The sequence below is a fragment of the Triticum aestivum genome, chromosome 6D, assembly GCF_018294505.1.
Source record: "Triticum aestivum cultivar Chinese Spring chromosome 6D, IWGSC CS RefSeq v2.1, whole genome shotgun sequence".
Lineage (NCBI taxonomy): Eukaryota > Viridiplantae > Streptophyta > Magnoliopsida > Poales > Poaceae > Triticum > Triticum aestivum.
In genome coordinates this window covers 250,739,848-250,759,055 of record NC_057811.1, presented here as the reverse complement: position 1 = coordinate 250,759,055, position 19,208 = coordinate 250,739,848, and the positions used below count along the sequence as shown (strand labels likewise).

General features: G+C 47.4%; 1 protein-coding gene across 1 annotated transcript in view; it reads left to right on the top strand.

Moving 5' to 3' along the window:
- LOC123144562 (uncharacterized) overlaps positions 1-17,714 on the top strand; it is a 35,792-nt gene extending 18,078 nt beyond the window's left edge. The window contains exon 9 of the mRNA XM_044563775.1: positions 17,252-17,714. Within this exon, the coding sequence (XP_044419710.1) occupies positions 17,252-17,482 (231 nt within the window). The 3' untranslated portion in view covers positions 17,483-17,714. The remainder of the gene's footprint in view (positions 1-17,251) is intronic.
- Positions 17,715-19,208: the final 1,494 nt, after the last annotated feature.

Sequence of the window (19,208 nt, the reverse complement as noted above, 5' to 3'; positions counted from 1 at the left end):
TCATGAAATTATTATGAAGTACTGATGATTAACCTGGAAGCGTGTGCAAACTAATTTACCTGCATGGGGTTTTTCTTTCCTATGGAATTAGCAGATGAAATACACCAGGCAGATATGCCCTTTTGTTGTTTCCCATTATTCAAATGATTGAATCTGTAATTGCTAGTAACTGATCAATTAGCATACTGAGCCGTGGAACCCCATGGATTCACTCCTCGTATACGTAACTACACATTTATCTTTGCAACCAAGGGGAGGTACACCACTGTTCTCCTGCCACTGAGCTTGCTACCCCTTTAATTTCTACCAATGAACTTTCCCTGAAGACATGTAACAGGATACAAGTGAATTTGGGTATCGGAGGGGATAAGGACTTGGGGAAGAAGTAGAGCGAGTAGTTGGGGGAGGATCAAATTTCACTATTCATTCGATAATTCTCCTGTTACAGCTCATGGCATATAAATAACGCGCCCAAGGGACACCCTGGCCCACACACAACTACTACGCCACCACTAAACACCACCCCTTAAGGAACACGCCTGATGAGCTAACACACCTGTAGCTGGGCCTGGTGTGACATCCCCTCTGCAGCAGTTGGAAGCCACGCTTGAACATTGGCATAGTCTACCCAAGTCGTCTTCTCTGGCAGCGAAAGACCGCTTGATGAGCACCTGAAGCAGAGCAGTGTTGCCTTCAAGAGGCGACGATCCAGGATTGCCGCCAGAGAAACTTCAGAGATATCAAGCTCCGCAGCTGAAGGAAGTTTGGAGAAAACGGTCGAATGGTCAGGCACATGCTGCTTCAACTGCGACACATGGGCCACAGGATGTAGAAGGCAGTTCTACTAAATAAGCCACTAGACCAATTTTGTGAAGTATTTTGTAGGGCCCAAAACACTTGACAGAGATCTTCGGATAGGGTCTGGCAGGCACAGACTGTTGAGCATAGGGATGCAGCTTGTCATAAACTTGCCCCCCTTTTGGAAGTTCCTATCAGTGTGATTTTCATCAGCATAGTGTTTCATATGTAACCGAGCCTTGTGATGTTGCCACTGGAGAAAATCATTGCACCAACTCGCCCTGGAGCAAGGCTTCTGCATCTTCAGAAGTAAGATCAGTCAGAGAAGAAAGAGAGAAGTCCACATTACAACCTCGAATTAACAACTTGGTTTAATTTGCAACCTTGAACTTCGAAACCGGTCGCACAATACCCCAAACTAACCACGTGGTGCAAAACTCAACCCTCCTCTCGGTTTTGACTCGGTCAAGTGGTTTTGACCGCGTTGACTGCTGACTGGGCAGCGCCATGTCAGCAGTCATGCCAACTCAGCTAGGACTGAACTGAATCTGTTTTTTTTCAACATTTTTTTACAAAGTTGTCCCTAAACATTTGCAAAAACACCCCTAGACTATATTCTTAAAGTGCAATCGGGTCCTCATGCCCGCACTGCCGCACCGCACGCTGGCAGGCTGCGAGCTGCTCACGCTGGAGGTGTGGACTGCAGCGACCGTCCGCCGGCGTGGACATCACTGGTTGACGGTGGTGCAGTGGGTGGCAGACTGCAGTGTGGTGGGGTGTGCACGTGAGCCGGCATTCAGGTGGAGTCCTCTCCTTCTCACCTCTGGTCGCTGTTAAAATATGTGCTGAATATGTGTACCGGTTGTGCTACAGTTGGATTTGTAATTAGCGGAAGGTTAGGTGTTTGAGTCAAACACGTTTAGCCCAGGCCTATTATATAAGGGCACCGTGGGGTAGTCAAATAGGCTAGACATAAGCTTGTAGGTTAAACAAAGATCACGAGAGGGACGGTCCGGCACCAATCTGAGTTAATCAATGCTTGGAGAATACATGCAGTGCTTAGTGCATGACAGCTGGTGAAGTGGAAAAAAATATCAAAAAATGGCTTCCATTGCCGGAATTTTGGTATAACTCTTACTACAACATATCGCTGGGCTGCACCCCATTCAAAGCTCTATATGGAATAGATCCAAATTTTTGTACAATGCCTGCTTTGGAGGATGGACTACACTCTTCGCTGGCAGAGCTTGCAGCTGATCATGCTGATTTTTTTGCATTACTGCGGGAACACCTCCGCCGCGCACAGGAGCGCGTCAAGGCTCAGGACGACAAGCACCACCAGGATTGTTAGTTCGCTGTCGATGAAGATGTGCTCCTCAAGCTTCAACCATACGCGCACTCGTCGCTCGTCAGTCAGACTGTGCTCCAAGCTTGCTCACAAATTCTACAGCCCATTCAAAGTCCTGGAACGAATTGGAGCTGCAGCTTATTGTTTGGATCTTCCGCCCTCAAGTCTCATACATCCAGGGTTCCACATGTCGCAACTGAAGCCATTCACCGCCAACTATTCACCGTTCTTCATGGAGCTGCCAGATCTCTCCACTGTGCTGTTGCAATTGCTGGCTATCCGGGAGCGACTTATGGTCACGAAGGGCAGCATGACAATTCTGCAAGTCAAGGTACGCTGGAACATGCGACTTGGGAAGATTACTACATCTTGTGCTCGTGTTTTCTAGTGGCCGCTTGACTGGGTTGCAGGTGGTGATGGGCGACTAAACAGGTGGACATGAGCCCACCCGTCAGGGACCTCAAGTGGCTGGTTGACCCATCAAGTGTGGCATGTGTGCCATCACGATGTCTGAGTGTATATTTAAGCCCTAGGTTTCTTCAGCAAACTGGTGAAGGGCTTAGCCAAAATTCCATAGGCCTGTTCAAACTTTATGTAGTATCCAGTCAATCCCAAAAATTCTCTGAGCTCTTCTTGCAAGTATCAGCAGGTCAGAATGCCAAATAAGAGTTTCTTGTGGTTGAAATCAAATGGTAACCTGTTTCTATTAATCTCAAAAGCTTACAAAAAGAATCAAATTCATTTGAAAAATACTCTCCACCATGATCGGGCCTAAGCCTCTTGATTTTATGATCAAGTTGGTTTTCCACTTCAGCTTTATAGATCTTGAAAAAGTTCAAAGCCTCATCTTTTGAGTTCAAAAGATACACATGGCAGTATCTAGTGGAGTCATCAATTAAGGTCATGAAATATTTCTTTCCACCTTTTGTCAAAACACCATTCATTTCACAAAGATCTGAATGAACGAGCTCTAGTAGTGCAAGATTTCTTGTTTTTGCAGTTGTATTTGCTTAGCTTGCACACAAACTTGACACTTAGATCCCTTTACAACGGTGAAATTAGGGATTAAGCTCAACTTGGCTAACTGTGTCATGCAACCAAAGTTAATATGACAGAGACGTGAATGCCAGACATTTGATTCACTATTGTTGCACACATGATTAACAACTTTATTACAAACATCTGACAATGATAGTCTGAACAAGCCTCCTGATTGATAACCTTTACCAACAAAAGTTCCATGCTTGGACACTACAAATTTATTGGACTCGAAGACAAGCTTGTAGCCATCTCTACACAGAAGAGACCCGCTAACAAGATTTTTATTGACAGAGGGGACATAATGCACGTTCTTCAGCCGCACGATCTTCCCCGAAGTGAACTTCAGATCGACCGTGCCAACACCACGAACAGAAGCACTTGAACCGTTGCCCATCAGCATGGTGGAAGTCCCTGAGGTCTGATAAGAAGAAAACATGGAAATGTCATCGCATACATGTACATTAGCACCCGTGTCAATCAACAGATCAGGAGAATGACATACTGAAAAAATAGTGGAAAATATACCATACCCAGCAACCTTCATGTCAATGTCCCCAATGACAACATTAGCGGTCTTGCCGCCTTTCTCATGTTGACGCTTGTAATAACGGTTAGGGCAACTAGGAGCCCAATGATCAGGATCTCCGTACACATGACAAACTCCTTTCTTCTTGTCGGTCTTCTTCTTGAAGTTGGTGTGCTGCGAAGCATTGTTCTTCCCATCAAACTTGCCCTTGTTCTTGAACTTGTGGGGCTGGAAGTTTTTCTTCTGTACCAGATTGGCACTAGAACCTCCCTCAATACCTCGAGCACGTATGTCTTTTGCTCTCGCCTCTTCTTCCACATCAAGAGTACCAATGAGATCTGTGTCAGGACCCCGATTCTAAGTCACACCGATCTAGCCTGTAACACCTCATATCACTTTGCGGCCTCACGCACGGTATTCCTACGGGTGTCGCCTTACCATGGCCCGGGACCGTTTGCGCCTTTTGGCTCACGTATATGATAGTGTCGCTAGCATCCATATGACAGAGAACCCGGGCCGACATGGCTAGTTGTGAACCCAAAGCGGCGCTAACTTACGGGGACAGGCATACATGAATCAACATCGAGCATGTCGGTCAGCAGCGTGTGAATCCGGGCTGTAGCACTGGGCTAACAGGACTCCGGGAACCCGGGCTGTAGCAGGCTAGGCAGGACTCCGGATGTCGCCGCGTGACATTTCCCCGAAGGGACAGACACAGGAACGAAGTGAAACACATGCCGGCCAGTCTAAGTGTTCCGGAGCAGTAGTGCTGGGCTAGCAGGACTCCGGTAAACCGGGCTGTAGCGGACTACCAAGGCTCAGTGGAGACACCAGACTACATTTCCCCATAAGAGAGGCTGCCAAGGATAAACAACTAGATTGTCGGATCCCACACATACCAAGCATTTCAATCATACACACAATATACTCGATATGTGTAAATACAACATGACATCACAACAAAACTCTACAACTCAAAGTACTTTATTTAAAGGCTCCGGAGAGCCATACATAACACGTTCATACAGATAGGGGTCACACGACCCGACACTCAAGTCATACAAACATACAAGCACATGCGGAAGCAAACTTGTTTGAGTACAGACAACTAAAAAGAAAGAAGGCTTGACGAAGCCTGTCTATCTACAAAGGCCCTTCACAAGCTCAGATCACCACCTGGGTGGCAAGTCACTCGTCAACGTCGAGATCTACATAGAACCCATCGGAGGGGCGGTGTTGTCGTCTGAAAACAGTAATTAAAGCAACATGAGTACAAAGGTACTCAGCAAGTCTTACAACAGATCCTACTATACATGCACATTCTCAAGAAGGTAGTGGAGTTATTGCAGCAAGCCAGCTTTGACTCTTGGCTAAGCTATCCTACGAGACACCACTTGTAAAATAGTTTTTGCACACGAGTCCACTAATCACCATCACAATACTCCACCGTGGATCCTCCCTCGTCATCCTAGGAGAGGGCCATCCGCAGTACTCACACTTATCTTGAGTCTTTTAGTAGTAACCATTAACTTGTCTATGAACTGCATAGGCGACCAAGTAGTCCTTTACCGCGGACGCGGCTATTCGAATAGTTTTATACCCTGCAGGGGTGTACTTCGTCACACATGTTTCCACCACTTAGCGTCTGCACACGACATGTGCTCGGCAGACTTCAAGCGAAAGCCGACGTGGGTGTAGACCACGACCTGACTAATCACACAAGTCTCTAGTCCAGGTTTATCGCCTATTCGGGTTCCATCCGCAAGGAAATCTGGCCGGGGTGTCCTCAACGGCCCCAAACGATGTGTGCAGGGTTCCCGAGACACCAAACGGGCGACTCGGTACACCGTGCCACGTGCCTACCGCATCACAGCCCACCCCTAAGGTCAGCGCTGCGCACGGCCTCCAGCAACTACAAACACCAGAAACTACTTGCAACTCCTGGACAGAGGACGAGAGGGGTCAGTAAGTCGAGCGGGGTCATATTTCAGGGCCCAATGTGTGGTAGTAGCTGAATCTTAAATCACGCATACAGATCTCAGTTCTTAAGGACGGCCTCAATGAAACAACCCACCATGTACTCCTACATGGCCTCTCATCGATACCTTTACCAAATCATGTTCAACATTTCACTCTCATTACCGACACAACCATTCACTCTAGTTCATCACCCTGATGAGCCAGACCTGACACGACTCTAAGCATAGCAAGCATAGCATGGTAGGAAACACAAACATGGCTCAATCAACTCCTACACATGCTAGTGGGTTTCATCTAGTTACTGTGGCAATGACAGGTCATGCAGAGGATATGGGTTCAACTACCGCAACACACAGCAGTTTGAAATGCGTTGTCTTAATGCAGTAAACGAGAGCAGAAGCGAGAAGCTGGGTTTGTATCGAAATGATCAATGGGTTGCTTGCCTGACAGAGTGGTAGTGGGATGCTGCCCTTCAGTTGGATACTCGTGAATATCCTCGGAGGCAGAACCTACCACGAAGAACACATCGAAACACAATCATCACATGGCAATATGCAACAATATGATGCATGCAATGACATGGCAAAATGAGTGTGTTTTGGCTAATGCAACTTAGAACAGATTGGTTTGAGTTCATTTGAATCAAGGATTCAAATGCTAACCCAAAATAAGAGGTGATATTAGTGCATTAACTTGTTTCATCTAAACAGCAAGGTTAAAGTGTTCTGACATGCATGAAACCAGTATAGATGGAAAGATTGGATTTTTCTGATCAAATTTCATATATAAATCTTTGCATTTGGAGTTACAAATTAATTTCTATGAATTTTTGAAGTTTGTAGCATTTTCTGGAATTTCCTGTATAAGAATAAATCCAGTAAATACTTATTGCGTCAGCAGTGCGTCATGGTGACGTCAGCAGTCAACGGGGACGGTCCAGGTCAAACCTGGCCAGTGGGTCCCGCGTGTCAGTGTCATTAGTCTAACTAATTTTTAGTTAGTCCTAATCCTAAGTTAATTAGCAGGCGGGTCTCACTTGTCATAGACCCAGGGGGTCAAACTGGGGCCCACCCGGGGTTAAACTGGGTCAGCGGGGTCAAACTCGCCGGCGTTTAGCCGCCGGCGAGGCCAGAAGCGGCGGGGCAGTGCGGGTTTCCTCCTCCGGCGACCAAATGGACGGCGGAGGGCATCTACGTGACGCGGGGAGTGAGCCGCGTCGAGTGGTGGTGGCGGTTGGGCTCGGGGTCGCCGGAAACGACGCCGGCGACGACCTTGGCGGTCGCCGGAGTTCGGGTGAGCTCGGGCTCGTCGCTAGGGGGCACGGCGAGGTGCGTGGAGTGGTGCTACGGGCTCCTGGGGATGCGGTGAGTGCGGTGGACATGGTGGTGCGGCCGTTGCGTGGCCGGAGTCACGTCGGCGACGAGCTCGGCAGCGGCGCGTGCGGTGAAGCTTCATGCGGTCGCTACGGTGCTCGAAAGCGAGAACGGAAAGGATTGGGAGGTAGCTGAGCTCACGGCGGTTACGGAGGAGCAGACGGCGAGGTCGGGGACGAGCTGGTGCGGCGGTGACGGCGAAGGGGATCTCCGGCGGTGGCGGAGTCGGGCGTGTTCGTTGCGGTGGCTTCGGGGCAAGCGAGCGCTCGGGGCTCGGCCTGCTCGACGGAGAGGAGGGCGGCGGTGCTTCTGGACACGGTGGGCGCGTCTACGTCGGCCATGGTGGGAGAGGGCGAGGGAGAGGCGTTGGGGGAGAATGGGGGTGTCCAGGCGGTCGGGGCGGCACCGAGGAGGCGTTTCGAGGCGTCGCGCTGGCGCGGGCACGGGCAGGCAGGGAGGTGGCGTGGCGAGCTCGGCGGCGTCGCCGTGTCCCTCCTCTGCCTACTGGCAGAGGTAGGTGATGACTGGCACGGGCCAGATGGACCGGGCCAGCCAGGTAAGTGGCCTCTGGCCTTTCTCTCTCTCTTTTCTGAATTGTTTTCTGTTTTCTAATTTTCTGCAACTGTTGGGCTTTATTAAAAATACTAAAACGTTTCCAAAAATCCTGAAAATAATTGTGGGCTCTGTTTAGATTATTCCCAACAGCCCACACTTAATTCCAGAATTATTTGGGCATTTAAAATATTTTATAGCATTTAAATGCCCAAATGCAAATAGGTAGTGATTTAATCCAGTGACCTTAGGATGACCTAGAAAATTGTGCACCATTTTTGGCAGAGGTTTAAGGCCAAGGCAAAGATGATGAACATTTTAGAAGGGCATTTCAGGTTCATTGAAAATAATTTTAGTAAACCCTAGTTGGTTTCGGGGGGGGGGGGGGGGGTGTTGGGGGTTCTGTCATCCCCATTTCCAAGTTTCTGCTTAAAGTAAACATGATGCAAACACTCTAATGCTTGAACTAGCTAGGGTGTGACAATCTGGAACGGAAAACTCCTGCCTCTTATGCTTCAGAGAGGTAGCAAAGTTCCTCCACGAGAGAGGAAGCTTAGTGATGATGCCTTCGGCAACAAACTTGTCCGGTTACATACAATTGAAGTGCTCAAGTTCTCTAGCAAATGACTGTATCTCGTGAGCTTGCTAAACCACGGAGCGCTCATTGTCATCTTGTAGTCATAGAATTGTTCCATGATATACAACTCAGTGCCGGCATCCAAGACCCCAAACTTGGCCTCGAGTGCGTCCCACATATCTTATCCATTATCAATTGACACATAAGCATCAACTATGTTCTCACCAAAAACACTCATGAGAGCAGCCTTAAACAAGGTATCAATTTTCTGAAAAGCTTGTTCCTGCTGAGGATCAAGAACTCCTTCAGGTTTTGCCAAGAGTGGCGTCATAGCAGCTCATGGTTTGAAACCATAGAACGGCTCTCACATGCCACCTCTTATAGTGCACACCCTCAAACATAGGAGGCCTCATGGAAGCAGCAAAACCACTCGGGGTAAATTGCCTATAATAAGGTTTTTGGATTGTTGGAAATATGAGCAATTTACCATATGATTTTATTAACAAAAACATTAGATAAAACATGACTATCATAGCAGATATGAGACAAGTCATGCAATCTGACAGAGAGTATGCAAATGGCATCTGAGGTACTGAATATGAACAGAACATATGTAGAACAGAAGCTAGAACAAGAAACCATGGCAGGATCTTAAACAGAAAGAACACAAGGACGTACGAAGCAGCAGCAGAAGTATTGGAGTTGGGGTGGACTTCCTCGCCGGCCATGTCATCGAAGAGGTTGTCGACGTCGGGGAAGAAGTCGTCGTTTGGGAAGTGCTCGTGGGCGTCCGTGGCTTCCGTGATGAAGAAGTCAGTAGTCGCGCAGAGGCTCCCCAAAAACCTTATCATCCTTCTTCTGTACAGGACCCGAAGTGGCGGTGTTTCGGAGGCCTACTATCCTGGCCTGCGGTGCACGAGACCTTACAGTAGCTCAGAGCTTGGAACTCGATGGCGAGAGGAAGATGATGTTCTGGTGTGTCTCTCTGGAGAGGATCAACCTCTCTTTTATAGCACAGGAGAAGGAAGCGAACAGGCAGCGACAGGAGGCGAAGGAAAAGAGGGAGACGAAACGAACAGCCAGCAGCCGAAGGGTGCAGCGTTTTCAAACTCCACTACAGCAAAACTTTTCAGCTCCCGTGTGACCTTTCGTATACCAGTCGTGCGTGGCAAAAATTTAGACATCGGCTCATTCCCGCAACCCACGGCGCGTCGTGACGAGGCGTGGCGAGGCGGGCAGCAGAGGAGGAGCGCCCGTGAATGTCTCTTGTTCTCATGCTCATACATGTGGGAAAACATCCTCTCTTTATAAGGAGGTCCAACTCCTACCAAACTAGCAATGTGGGACTAAACTTTAATCCCACCTCCCTTGCATGAATGGGCTAAGTGGGCCTCTGGGATTTATTAAGAATTTCTGAAAAAGCTATTGGTCTGGCCTAAAACTAGACTAAATTCCAGCAGTTTGCATGTCATGTTTTTGGCCAAGCAACATATGTGAATGGGCAGAGGCAAGGTTTGATACTAGAGAAGCCATTTTGCTTATGGGATAAGTTCCTCAGATTTTCGGCACATCAAAATACCGTATCGGATATCGAGGCTGAGATCAAGTTGGCTTTTGACTCCTGAAGGCATTTTTCTGCTTTTGGGATGGCATGATCAAAACTCCTATGAGGAGGCAATGCAGCTAGTTCCTGAAAAATATCATTATATTGGAGAAATAGTTCGTGAACCATGGCGTAAGAGCTCTATGTATCTCTGTCATTGTATGAGCCGCTTCCTTTTTGTGTATGGCACCCCAACTCCCTTCGGCAGCATCTACTAATTAAGAACTTAACTTGAAAGCTACATTTCGACCCGGATGCTTCTAATAACCTTCTCATCTCACTTTTTGGGGACATCAGGCAGAGGGATGTGGCCTTCTGGCCAAGAGTATATCAGAACCATGAGTAGTTTGCATGCAGTTTTAGGGAATGTTTTGGTGGGTTTCCGGCATGTACCTGTTTTAAAACATGCCAACATGTATATATTTCCCTCTTCTAGATGAAAAGGCAGCGCTCCTGCCGGTTGCTAAAAAAAAGTTAGTTCGTGAACTACAACAGGAGTTATAGTGTGTTGTTAGACGAGCAACCTTATTTTATTGCATAGCCCATAGGGCAAATATATAGTAAAATAGACTTGGGGTACAAGGAAAGAAATCTGGACTAATACGACTATGAAAAGTAGATTGGACCAATATAATACGGAAATGCCTAATGGAGCTCGAGCTCCATGTAGACCTTTATTTGGAAACTTTAGAATTCAAATTTTAATGTTTCAAAAAAATCTGAAAAATATACGCATATACATATGGATGTATAGTACTTGTCTGTGAAGTTCCATGACAAAATATTTTTTTATGCGAGCTACACAAAAATAACAAAATCACGTATTTTTTCTGGCGAGGATCATGAGGTGCTCTTCGTCGTCGGTGTCGGCCTTGGCTTCCTCCATCAGAGTCGCGGACGCCTCCTCGTCGTCGAAGTCCATTGCCGAACATGCAAATCGCCGACACCTGGCGGGTGTGGTGGGTGGGTATCCGCCGGTATCCCCGCTTGCGTGGTCGGAGCCTTGGAAAGCTCGCCTAGGAGCGGGATGGAGGCTGTCGCGGCGAAACCCTCTCTTTCCGGCGAGGAAATGACCTTTCTAGCAGGGAAGCAGTGGTTGTGGGCAGGTGGGCGGCGCCGGGATCGGCATGGCGGCGAAAGGGGAAGGGTTGAATCTGGGCGGGGAAAAGGCGTTTCTCGCCTGACAGTGGTGGCCCATGCGCCACTTTTCCTTCCGTCGGAGCCTCCAAGTGCCCCCCAGTGAGCTGGGTTCGGCCTGGGATCGCCGGGCCAAAAAATGGGCCGAACCGACGCCTGGAGGAGGGGGGGGCACTGGGTTTTTATTTGGCGCTGGCGGAAAAAATGGCTTGGGGGGGTCTGTTGGGGGTGCGCTGGAGAGCAAATGCACTGCCCTATTTGGCCTCCCTCGGACAATGGCTAAGTATTACGTGGTCATGAAAACAAACATTCCTCGTGGATAGCAGCCGCAGAGCCGATGGAGCTACTACCCTGTTGCATCACCTCCATGACTTCCATACAATCAGACTCGACCATGATTCTGTTGCAACCCACCTGTCCTGCAAGAATTAATCTGTTCAGGAGAGCCTGTGCCTCAGTTGTGGCATAATCAACAATTGGAACGTCACAGTTTCCCGTTGCCAAAAAGAGACCACGGTCATTCCTTATAATCGTGCCCGTCCCCTCTGAACTGCTATTCTCATGAAAACAACCCCGGTCAATCTCAGTCTAGCTCCACCTCTACCATTACTGGTGCTCTGGTCCATGTGTAAGATTTGATAAAGTGTCGTACCCTCCAGAGGAGAGCGCCCACAGTTATATTGAGCAGAGGAGAGCCTCTCGTGAGGATTACAGTGTTTGGGTTACAGAAGACTAGATAGAAAAACTTAAAAGGAGACCAACTCTATCTGTCTCTAACCCAATCTATTTCCAACTCTATGAGAATAACTTGTAGTACAAGAGAGAGAGAAAGAGACGGACATAACAGGACGCATTACAACGTTTAACACTCTCCCTTAATCACAACTGCGCAAGTTGAGATTATGCTTAAACTCCTCCAAGCCTTTGACTGGTAATGCTTTTGTGAACCCATCTGCAAGCTGGTCCTTGGAGGGAATGAATTTGATCTCTAGTTGTTTATTTGCAACCCTTTCTTTGACAAAATGAAAATCTATCTCAATGTGTTTAGTCCTGGCTTGAAACACTGGATTAGCAGATAAGTATGCAGCACGAAGGTTATCACACCAAAGACAGGGAGGCAGAGTTTGCGGAACTCCAAGTTCCTTAAACACAGATTGTACCCAAATAATTTCAGCTGTAGCATTTGCCAATGCTTTATGTTCTGCCTCAGTACTTGACCTGGAAACAGTAGCTTGTTTCTTTGCACACCATGAGATTAAATTAGGTCCATAGAAAACAGCAAACCCACCAGTTGATCTTCTATCATCAAGGCAACCAGCCCAATCAACATCAGAGAATGCACTCACACGAGTAGGAGAGGATTTGCTGAAAGTTAAACCAAGATCAACTGTGTGCTTTATATACCTCAGAATACGCTTTGTAGCAGTCCAATGAGCAATGGTGGGTGCATGCAAAAACTGACAAACTTTATTTACTGCAAAGGAGATATCAGACCGAGTGAGAGTTAAATACTGCAATGCACCAACTGTACTCCTGTAACTGGTGCCGTCCTCCTGATTCAGGAGTTCTCCCTGAGTTAAGGTCCATGATTCTGAGCTAGATAATGGTGTTGGTGAAGGCTTGCAATCCTTCATACCAACTCTGTTCAAAAAATCATTTGCATACTTCCCTTGTGACAACTAAATGCCATCTCTGATTTTCTTAACTTCAATGCCTAAAAAGAAATGCAAGTCTCCTAGATTCTTTAGAGCAAACTCTGAACTCAGATCCTTTAACAACCTTGTTATTGCTTCATTGGATGAACTAGTGACAATGATATCATCAACATATATAAGGACAAAAATGGAGGTTTTGAACTTGTTATAAATGAACAATGATGTATCAGACTTGGATGGAACAAACCCTAATGTTTGCATCTTTGTTCTCAACCGAGAATACCATGCTCTGGGGGCTTGCTTTAATCCATATAAGGCCTTGTCAAGCTTACAGACATGAAAAGGTGCATTTTTATCCTCAAACCCAGGAGGTTGTTTCATATACACCTCCTCTTCCAGAACACCATGAAGAAACGCGTTCTGCACATCTAGCTGTCTGAGACTCCATCCCCTGAAAACAACAATGGATAACATAAAACGAATGGATGCTGCTTTGACAACCGGACTAAAAGTGTCCTCATAATCAATCCCGTATCTTTGCTTAAATCCCTTTGCGACGAGCCTTGCTTTATAACGATCAACCGTGTCATCTGATTTTCTCTTAGTCCTATAGACCCATTTGCAATCGATCAAGTTTTTACGTGGCTGACGAGGAGCCAAATGCCAGGTCTTATTTTTCTGCAGGGCAGAATATTCCTCCTCCATTGCTTGTTTCCAGCGAGCATCACCAAGGGCTTCACGAAAATTAGTAGGTTCACCAGATAAACAGGCAAGACCAAACTTGGAAATATTCTTGTAATTAATACGATTGATTACTCCCCTCTGCAGCCGTGTGCGTGGTGGTATGACGATGGCAGTAGGAGCAGAGGGATGATCAAATCCAGGCGGAACAACAGGGTAGTCAGGTGCTGATGGAGCCACAGAAGATCCAGCAAGTGTTGCTGGCGAGGCGGCTGGCGATCCGGAGGCCGATTCGCTGGTCACGCCTCGCGTGCCAGGAGACAGACGCCCAGATGGGCCAGGTGAGAGGGCCGAGCGGCCGACAGCCGGCCTGCTCCTAATTGGGTGGTCGGCCACCCGGGCACGAGCCGCACACGAGGCAGGTGGGGAGGCGGCCTCCACACGATCTGTGGGCCCAGCTGGCTGGCGTGGGGAGGCGGTGTTGGACGCGACGCGGGTGGCGTCTGGTGGCGCGGAGTCCAGAGAGGATTGCCCTGGTGCGGCTGCTGCAACAGCTGTCACGGATCCCGTGGCAGATCTTGGTGCAGTCTGCTGCCGCAAGGACCCCAAGGCAGATTCGGTGCTGTTTTCTGTGGCAGCACTAGAACACGTAAAATGACGCCCAAAGACACTGTTTGGCACCAAATTGGCCCTGTTTTGAGCTGGATTTTCTGCTGTGTTTAGACCTGCATCATCGCACTCAGCCATAGGATTAGAGGGATTACTCAAAATCGGTTCATTGCAATTATTATCACCCTCAGAATCGACGCCGGAAAGATGAGAAGTAAAAGAATTTCTTTGTGAAGGAGTGCACCAGCATTAGGATGAAGTTTTTCGAAGGGAAACTGATTTCATTAAAGACAACATCACGAGAGATGTAAACTCGTCCACTTGACACATCAAGACACTTGACCCCTTTGTGTTTCGCACTATAGCCAAGAAAAATGCATTGGATTGAACGAAACATAAGCTTGCGTTGGTTGTAAGGACAAAGATTTGGCCACCAAGCGCAACCAAAAACACGAAGGGAATTGTAGTCAGGCTTGATATGTAAAAGTAGGAGTGTCATTATTAATAACACGACTATGCAAGATGTTGATGAGATGAACGGCAGTAAGAAAAGCTTCATCCCAAAACTTGAGTGGCATAGAAGCAACAGCAAGCAAAGCGAGGCCGACTTCAACAATGTGCCTATGTTTTCGTTCTGTAGAACCATTCTGTTGATGAGCATGAGGACAGGAAACATGATGAGAGATTCCTATTTGCTGGAAAAAAGAATCTAATTTTTCGTATTCACCACCCCAATCAGATTGCACTGCAACGATTTTGCTATTAAATTGTCGTTCAACAAGAGCTTGAAAATTGTGAAAGACTTGAAACACATCGGACCGTTTCTTAAGAAGATAGATCCAAGTATATTTGCTATAGTCATCAATAAAGCTAACATAATAGGTGTGTCTTCCAACAGAGGAAGGAGCTAGACCCCAAACATCAGAAAAAAAAGTTGCAATGGTTTAACAGAAACATAGTAGAGACAGGATATGGCAATTGATGACTTTTCGCTTTCTGACATGAATCACAAATAGTTTCAGAACTATGCTCACCGACAGCTGGGAGCTTATTTCTGCCAAGTACTTGATGAACGATAGAAAAAGCGGGGTGGCCTAAACGGTGATGCCATCTATTCAATGAAAGTTTGATAACACCGAGCACTTGTTTATTGAGTCTCCTAAACTTAGGAATCAACGGGTAGAGTCCGTCCACGCATCTACCTGGTAAATGATTTTCTTTGTGGCCTGGTCCTTAATCAAAAAGAAGTATGGGTGAAACTCTAGAAAAACATGATTGTCAAGTGCAATGCGATGGATACAAACTAGGAGCATGTAGAACATTGTTTAGATGAATATCTCGAAGTGGGGTTTTAATAATTGAATGACCAATATGACTAATCTCCATACCTGTACCGTCGGTGTTGTGAACTTGATCATGGCCATGATACCTCTCATGCATGGTGATCTTCTCCAATTCACCGGTTATGTGATCCGTAGCACCCGTGTCGGCATGTACCAGTTGGTATGTACTCCATAGGAAGTGTCCACCATAGCAGCAACTTTCTTCTTCCTGCAGTTATCTTCGGCATTGCGCCACTTGCAGTCTTTTGCAATATGATTATCTTTCTTGCAAATTTGACAAATTCCATCAAACCCTTGGGGAAAGGAGGAGGCGCCACCACGACTCTGGTTGTTGTAGTAGGGGCGCTGCTGGTTGTTGTTGGAGCCTCCACCGTAGCCACCATAGCCACCACCTTGACCATGGCCATAGCCTCCAGGTTGGCCACGGTAGAAGCCACCACCACCCTGGTTTGGTGGCCTGCCACCATAGCTACCATAGCCGCCAGATCCCGCCCTGACCGTTGTTGTTGCTGCGGTAGCCACCGCCGCCGCTGCCCTGGCGAGGGTAGCTGCCTAGGATGGATCCGCCGCCGCTGTTTTGTCCTTGAGGGAAGCCCCCGCCACCATCTCCTTTTCGTTGACGCCCCTTCGAGAAGCCACGGCCGCGCCCAGCCAAGTATGCAGAGGACTTGAATCCACCGGCGCCCGTACCATGGAAGAGTTCTACTGGTTGATCAAAGTTGCTCACCATGGAAAAAAGCTCGTCAACGGAGACGTCGTCGGTGCGGACATCAAGTGCAGACGAGGGGCTGGTAGTCCATGTCCAAACCAGCGATGATGAAGGAGATGAGCTGATTGGGAGTGATGGGATCGCCGGCCATGGCCAGCTCGTCCGCGAGGGATCTCATGTGGCCGAAGTAGGCAGCTGCAGATTGGCTCCCCTTCTGCGCGTTCATCAGGTTGATGCGGATATTGTTGATGCGGGACCTTGATGTGGAGGTGAACATGCTTATCAGGGCATCCCAGATCGCATGAGCCTTCTCGTGAGAGGCGACTTGAATCAGGACCTCCTTGGAGAGATTATTGAGCAAGTATGCGAGCACCTGCTGGTCCTCCCTTGCCCAGACGGTGTACTCAGGGTTGATGACGACTTGATCCTTGCCGGCGCTGTCTTTGGTGGTGATTGTTTTGGGTGGTTCGGGATAGGTATTGTCTAGGTAGCCATACATGCCCGCAGCTCGAATCTGCGATAGCACTTGAGCACGCCATAGGATGAAGTTGGTTCTAGTGAGTTTTTCTGAAACTTGGGAGTTGAGGGAAAAGTTTATGGTGGAGCTAGAGGAGGACGCCATGGCAGGAGGTTGAGGAAGGTAAGCTAGATGTGTTGGAAGAGAGGGGCTCTGATACCATGTAAGATTTGATGAAGCGTCGTACCCTCCAGAGGAGAGCGCCCGCAGCTATATTGAAAGAACGAGAGGAGAGCCTCTCTTGAGGATTACAGAGTTTGGGTTACAGAAGACTAGATAGAAAAACTTAAAAGGAGACCAACTCTATCTATCTCTAACCCAATCTATTTCCAGCTCTATGAGAATAACTTGTACTCCCTCCGTTCCATATTACTTGTTGCTGATTTAGTACAAAGTTGTACTAAATCAGCGACGAGTAATATGGAACGGAGGGAGTAGTACAAGAGAGAGAGAGAGAGAGAAAGAGACGGACATAACAGGGACATAACAGGACGCATTACAATGTTTAACACCATGCATCTATTTGTGCTGCCTAGCCAAAAAGCCATAGGTAAACATGTTCCCCTCAAGCCCCCTCAAACTGGGATGGGCATGACTTTTGGTTGCTGTCCTCAATGTTGAACTTATACAGTCTATCCAGCTTCCAAAAGTACATTTTGCTCCTATACAAATTTCTATTCATCAGTTTGATCCTAAACAAATTGAATTTTATGGGCAGTGCCACAATTTTAACCACCACTCGAGTAAACGAATTCGATACCAGAGTTCGATCGGATATTTGACTTGCTCTTGTAATTTGCAGGCCACAGACAAAGCTATCCTTGCGTTGTTATTGATGGCTCTTGTCCTTGCCTTGCTGCCCACAAGATTGCTTATCCTGGCGATGTTTCTGGAGGTGTTCACCAACCACTCTCCGCTAAGAAGAGCAAGCACAGAGAGATGCACCAGAAGGTTGAGAGAGTGGTGGTTCAGCATACCTGCAGCGCCAGTAGTGGTGGAGAAGGATAACAAAGAAGATAAGAAGACAAAATGAATTTGTGTGTATAAATTGTGATTCCGTGTCTAGTTTGGCTGATGTGGTGATGGATCACAAGCGCACCGCTGTGTACAATGTCTGAGGATATGATAAATGAACTGCAGTTAGTATTTCAATAAGAATGTTAGCTCCTTTTCCCTCCTTTCTGTGCTCTACCCTGATATCTCAAAACTAGTCTATTTCATGGGAATGTATTATGCATGTGCATGTGTTTGAGTTTCAGTGTTTATTTCTCGTGTTTTGTGTATCCTTTTGGTGTTTGATCACACTTTTAATGATAGTTTTCAAAATCTACTTTCATCATTATATTCTCTTGCATCAACCCACCACCAATGCCATTATCACTAGCATCACAATGCACTTCAAACGTTTATTAAAGTTTGGTAATGCAAGCAATGAGCATGCGTGAGCAATTCTTAGACTCATAAACGTGGCATCTTGTGAGGGTCCCATATGAAGGGCGCATTCTTCTTACTCAAAGCATGTAATTGTCACAACCCTAGAATAATGCTTTTAATTAGTTGCATCAGTGAGCATGATGCATCATGTTAATCTCAAGAAACTTGAGTTGAGGGGATTTTCAAGCCTTAGAAAAATTTAAATAAAAGAAGAGCAAGAACCCTAAAAATTTCATTCAAAGAATTCTTTAATGTTTGATAATTTTAGAGGGTTTTGATCCAAACCAAAAATAGTGAACATTTTTAAGGAATTATTTTGGGACTTTGAGTTAAATCAGAGCTAATTGAATTTGAGTTATATTCATATAATTAGAGTATAATTTCAAATAACTCTGAAATGATTTATTTGTCTTTGGATAATTCCATTGTGCAACATAAAAATATTCAGGGGAATTTTGTCACTGGTTTTGAATTTGTATAATTTGAAAATAGTGGCAAAAGGAATAAATAGAAACAAAACAAAATAGAAATAATAAGAGAGAGAGAGCGAGAGATAGATAGATAGATAGAGATAGAGATAGAGAAGTGCTTACCTGTGGCCCAGTTACTATGCATCCCATCAGACGCCGTCTTCAACCTCTGCGAGTAGGCAGAGGCGTGTCGACGCGCGCGTGCCCGAGCCTCCCCCTCTGGCCTACTTGCGCCAGAGACACCCCCGCAACCTCCTCTACCTCTTTCCCGTCTCTCTGGTCAGTCTCCCTCTCCATAGGCCTCAAACTCGAGCTCATCGTAAGTACCGAGACCAAGCCATCGTCGTTCGCATGGTCGCCGTCGTCCTCTCGCTGCGCCAGCATGTCCAGGAACATCGCCGAGCTCTGTAGCATCTCCACGCAGACGCACGCAAGTCCGGGAGCTCTGAACCCTTGTCATCGACCCGTCTTCCCCGCGCTCGGCCGCCGGACGCCGCCCTTCGATCCGCCGTCTCCAGAGCATCCCCGACCTCGCCCTCATGCCAGTTAGACTCACTGTGAGCTTCCGCGATGAACCACTCTCATATTTCTCTCGTTTAAGTCGCCTAGTTGGCCTCCCCACCATGGCCGTGAGCTCGCCCCCACTGACCCTGTCACACCGTAGCCGCAGCGCACACACTTCTCCCCCGAGCGCGTCATCGTGCTCACCGCATCTGCAGGAGCCTAGCAAGCCGTTAGCCAACACGTTTGCTTGTTGTGGGAGCGCGCACGGCCGAACCCGAGCTCCGGCCGCCGTCGTGGTCGACGCCATACTTGACTCCGGCCGCCCCAACACCCGCCACCACCACCACCATC